The sequence below is a fragment of the Crocodylus porosus genome, unplaced genomic scaffold, assembly GCF_001723895.1.
Source record: "Crocodylus porosus isolate Cpor-Errol unplaced genomic scaffold, CroPor_comp1, whole genome shotgun sequence".
Lineage (NCBI taxonomy): Eukaryota > Metazoa > Chordata > Crocodylia > Crocodylidae > Crocodylus > Crocodylus porosus.
The window spans coordinates 57743954-57749743 of record NW_017728950.1 but is presented as its reverse complement, the minus strand read 5'-3'; the positions used below and the strand labels follow the sequence as shown (position 1 = coordinate 57749743).

The 5790-nt window shown below is 36.8% G+C and overlaps 1 protein-coding gene across 1 annotated transcript in view; it reads right to left on the bottom strand.

The window, feature by feature from the left end:
- Nucleotides 1-5790, bottom strand: part of GLDC (glycine decarboxylase) — a gene marked incomplete at its 5' end in the record, with an annotated part of 75676 nt that overhangs the window by 40901 nt on the left and 28985 nt on the right. The window contains one exon of the mRNA XM_019554745.1: nt 1360-1524. Within this exon, the coding sequence (XP_019410290.1) occupies nt 1360-1524 (165 nt within the window). The remainder of the gene's footprint in view (nt 1-1359; nt 1525-5790) is intronic.

The window sequence follows — 5790 nt, the reverse complement described above, 5'->3', positions numbered from 1 at the left end:
TCGGAGGTGGTTCAAGCACCTACATTGAACACCTTCAAGAGCAAATTGGATGCTTATCTTGCTGGGATCCTACGACCCCAGCTGACTTCCTGCCCTTTGGGCGGGGGGCTGGACTCAATGATCTTCCAAGGTCCCTTCCAGCCCTAATGTGTGTGTGTGTATATTATATATATACATATATATATATGTGAAATCTGGCAGCAGTGGTGCTAACAGCTGCATGACAGATTCCCAGCACCTCTGTAGCAGGCATAAAGTTCAACCACTGGGGGAACAGCAGGCTCCTTTCCCAGATTGAAAGAAGGGCATTTTGTGCCCCAAAGTTTGTCTAACATCTCAACAAGTTGTAAAGCTGGTCCAAAAAGATACACAACCAAACAAATCTTGCTTCTCTTTGAGGGAAAGGCGTAGGTACCACTTCATTTCCTGTAACTTCTGATCTAGGTTTCCATTTTTTTTTTTTGTCCAGCAGCTTATTAATGGCTTCACAGTACTCCAGAAAGTGTTTTAGTTAAGAGTAATATATAAAAGGGAGCTACATTTAAAATTCTCTGTTGTCACTCGAGAGATTTTGTATTCACTTTGACTGCTAAGTAAAAGCTGAGCGATCTCGTTTTATTAGGATCTCTCACTTTTAATAGGAGCATGGATTTCTAAAGAAGGAATGGTATTTGTCAGTTCCAGTTGTAAGACAATATCTATAAATGGAACACACTCAGGTGAAAATGCAAGTGATTTACACAGTGTTCCTACATACTATAAAACCGGAAACATCTTACTTGCCCTCACAACTTGAGTAGAGCTCAGGAAACATTGCAAGATAATTCATACATACAAAATAAACACTAGTTTATATGAATGTAGTGTTTGTTAAGGATGTCAGAGTAACGTTCCAGAAGACAAAGCCCTATGCTATGATAGGTACAGCACAAGATGGATAATACATAGTTCACCCACATGTACTGTTCCATAAAAAGGCCTCAGGCGTGTTCAACAGGTACGTAGCACTATAGACAAAGGGAGTAGTTGAGGTTTAATGTCCATGGTATTCCTGACCCCAAGTAGCTCTTTAGCCATATCTTTGGTACTTTTGCAATACATAAATTTATGCTTTAGGAACTAGACCAACAATTTAAAGCCAAACAATGTTAAGTGACAAAAAACAGCTCGAAAGACATCGATTTTCATTCCTTGGGTATGCTTGGCAATGACCTATCCACAATGACATGGGAGATGGTACATCCTAATTTCAATCCAGTCATCCATCCCATTCCACATTAGAAAATAAGACAAAACACTGTGCATTAGCTTTGGAATTCCTTCCCGAGTCTTACATTGGCCAATAGTAGAGTTGGTTACCTGTGACATAGTTGCATAGCTTCTGCAGCAGCTGTTCCCTCATCCAGTAAAGATGCATTAGCCACATCCATTCCAGTTATGTCACATACCATAGTCTGGTAATTTAACAGGCTCTCCAGCCTGCCCTGTGAAACTTCAGGCTGGTAAGGAGTATACTGGGTAACCCTGTTAAATAGATACATTTCATATATCAGGTCACTGACATCTCTTTTCAAAATAATTTAAACAGAAGTATGTTTTTCCTACTGAAGTTACATGTAGGAAATTTGTATACATGCAAGGGAAATCGGTTTCTAATAAAGAAATAAGAAAAACAGGGGTGGAGGGGAGAAGATAAAAACATATAGCAAATACAAATAGAAAAAAGTACTTGGGAAAGTGTTATTCGAGAGACAATAAATATATTTACTGTTATATATCAAGTTATATTTATCTGTTATCTTCAGTTTTCTATATAGCAGGTTAAATGTTTTCCCATAAACACCAGTGGTAGAATTAATATGGGTGTAATTTCTCAAATACGTAACCTAACTGTGCTTGGAGCAAATTCAGTGCAATCTTTTCAGCCATTTCTACCTTGAGATGATGTACTGAAAGGAGTGGGAAAGGGAGAAACACTTCAACCATATATTAGGGTCAGAAGTTATATGGCAGTTTAATTCAGAGACACCTGAAGTTGATGGTCCAACACTGACTGTTTTCACAGACCCTGAAATACTGGTATAATTTTAAAGTTCAATCATTTTAACTTGGAAAAAAAAGTATGAATACACCCTGAAGTTCTGCAGTTTAATTTTCCAGGTTTCTGCAGGGGTCCCAAACACAGGAGTACAATATGAAGAAATGTAGTCTTCTAGCAAATTGAAAATACACACAAGAAACTGGTTTCTAACAGTCTCGCTTTCATAACAAGGTGCTTGTAAGCACTTTGGAAGGTCTTCTCTTCTAACTTTTTAAAGACAGGAAATTCCATGCAATAACTGTCTTACTACAGGGAAGGGAGGGGGGAGAATTTAAAAGCTCAGATTTAATTCTAATTCCTTAAAACACTCTCCTGAGTTCAAATTTGTAAGAATACAATATAAATCATGCCAGGGACTATGCATGTAGTTGACAAATATATGAGCTGAAATTCACTTATACATATAGAGGCATTGTGGTCTGGTCAAGGCCCCTTTTCTGTCAGTTCACTACCAAGAGCTCTGATATTGGCCACTGGGGACATTTTTACATGTGCTCCGAAAGCTGCTCTAATAAAAGTACCTGGAGTATCTCATGTATCGGCATCAAACAAGCTCACTAAATGAGCTTTAACTAAAGTGCCCCACTGCCAATTTGAAGCAGAGCAACGCTGATACACAAGAGGTAGAAGCTAAGTGGAGCACAGTAATTACCAGCAGACTCGATTATAGCACATCAGAGCAGACTCCCAGCTTGTGTATAGGTACCCTGGATGCATATACAGTGAGCTTTCTGCCACCATTGCACACCTCTTTTCACTGTCCTGGATCCGCTAATTATTTGTGTGTCCATGAGACCTGAAGAAAAGTGCCTTGTGCCCAAAAGCTTGGCTAAATTATTCCTGTGCCATTGATCCATTAAAAGATACTCTCCCTCTGTTTATGCATGGCATGGGGAGCAGGAAGGGAAGAATGCAAGTGAGCTTTCATATATTAGGTTACATCAAAATAATCAAACTTGAAAATTTGATCTCTACATCTCCAAGATCCTTAAAAAAATGGACAAGTTTAAGAAAATCAAGTTAAGTTTCATAGCTCAGGATTTGTGTGGGTCCAGACTTCATACTCCAGAAGGAATATGCACCAAGATTGAGGCTCTTTCCCAAAAGAGAAAGAACAAAGCAGAATTCCTGAGAATTCTGTTGTAAGGTGTTACTGACGACAGAATCTGTATGGGAAAAGAAAAAAAAAAAATACAGGCCTCCGTATGTAAAATGGGAAAAAGACACAGCTATTGTACAATTTTCCCTTTTGTAGTAAAATCCTGTGAAAGTCAATATTGCAATATTCCCCAAAAACTCAAGAATGAACAAACTAGGTGAAAAAGACATTTTTAAACTAAAAGTATATCAAAATTTTACTTCTGATGCAAGCTTAAGTTAAAAAGAAACCAGGGAGAAATCTAGTTCTGTTTGGTTTTCGTAGTAGTTTAAGCAGAGGTTCAGGAAAAGATTCCAGATAACATTTGTTTGTCCCTCCCAGTAAGGTATGGTTTCAGGGACAGGTAAGACATTATGCAAGAGATAAATCTTGCTGTCCTGAACGGAGTACTCCCTTTCCCTTACCTCCAGAAGATATTAAAGGTATTAAACGTACAGATAAATGAAATAAAGGAGTTGCAGTGAAAGATTAAGTATATGCAGCTCTACCTGGATAAGACTTTGCTTTCCTTTTTCTGTTATGAAGTTGTTGCAAAAACAACACTCAAACCACTTCTACATCTAGAAAGTTTTCTGCCAAGTTTTCAGCACAACACAAACTTGCTTCATTACAGACAAAGCCTGTGTTGTGCTTTTCAGCAAGAAATTTCTACTCTTAGGGCTCTCCATAGCAACGCCAATTCTGCCCCCTACCGGCAGGTCACCACAACCCTATTATAGAACTGAGCATTACTACTGATATATTTTAGTGATTTGTGTTACGCCTTCAAATTTAAAAAAAATAAAAGTAAAATAAGAGAGACTAGTAGGGGAGGGAACCCAAACAGTTCTACAATACTGTATCGGAAACACTTTTTCTATTCCAACATTAAAAGCCTATTTTAATAATAATAAAAAGTAACAATTATGAAAGCTAGTTCACATGGACAGATGACTAGATGCTGCCAAAAATAAGCCCTGAATTTTAACAATTTTAATTAGTCGCCATCACTTCAAATTACACGGCTGTTTATTTTGTCACACTTAGGTCTGAAGTTCTCTAAAAACTTTTGTATTATTAATGTACTACCCGTTAAACATTTTTGGAATAAACTTTTATATAAACGAGTTCTCCGACAGCAGGTGAAATTGGGTTCCTAGTTAAAAAGTTCTACCTTTTTTTCCAAGGGGTTTGTCTCAAGTTATTTGACTTGCAGCCCCTTTAATAATCAAATGAAAAAAAAAAAAAAATCAGCACAGTGGCAAGCAAGACAAACCGCCTTTTATCCAAATCAAGCAAAGGAAAATGTACAGTCCATACTGAGAACCTTTTCTGACAAAAGGGAATTTCTACAAGTAAACATTCCCAAAGGAAATGACACAGTCGAGAAGCATCCATAAGTGGCAAGGTACTTTCTTACTTAAAATATGCAAGAATTATCTAAAGCTTTCAGGGATTCAGTATTTTTCCCATGGTCTTTTACTAATTTTTCTGTAAGTCAAACACCTACAAAAAATAGGGAGGGAGACATTTTCTTCCTTTAACTGTCTATTTTTTGTCACATGTTTTAGCGTTGGTCTTTAATACATCTATGTAAACATAAGCCCTTTAAGACATTAACTGATGTTTTGAAGTACATTATAAACCATGTACAGCAAGGAACAAGCTTAAAAACTGTGAAGTAAGAGTAATAATCCCCGAATCAGGGCAGGCAGGCATTATCACAGCAAGCAGTATCTAGGAAACCCATGCTTTCAGCCAAAGCCTGGGCTAGTGACCAAGAGAACTGGATTAGAAAGCAGCAGAGATCTGAATCTTTCAAGGCTGTGTGTATATTATAATTGCTAACGTTGAAAACAACAAAATAGAGGTCTTATTTTGGAATTCTTAAGCTAACTCTCAACTCTGCTTCAAACTACATGTCTGGTAGAAAATATCAGCAGACTGGCAACTCCCATAAAAATATAAAAAGCTTCATTATCTATTCTAAAAAGATACTCAATTAATTGTATTTTTGTAAAATTAATTGTATTTTTTGACTACATGTATATGCTTAACTGAAAAAGTATTTATTTCCACTGCATAGGAACATATTTTGAGCAGCCATTCAGTGCTGTCTTTTTTTTTTTTTTATTCTTTTTTAACCTTTAGGTGGCACACTGAATTGTGCAGCATTTGTACAGTTCCTTAAAGCCTATTTTTCTTTTGGTTCTTCTAGTCACGTCTGATTGTTTTCTGCTGTTTCATCATATTAATTTTCAAGAGACCTCAACACTGACGAACCAATATAGCGCTGGTACATTTCATATGCCCAAGAATTATAGGTATTTAGAATTTATTTCATTATAATGACTGAGGTATTGGTAAGCTTCCAAATTGCTTTAAAATTGCAAATATCAGTAAAACATTGTGTTCAGCCCATATATATGCATACACAGGTATCAGCTGAACACAATGTTTTATTGATATCTTTATAAGATATCAATAAAACGACCCAGGAATCACTATATATACAGTGGTGCTTCGTTTCAATTCAACAAAAACATGGATT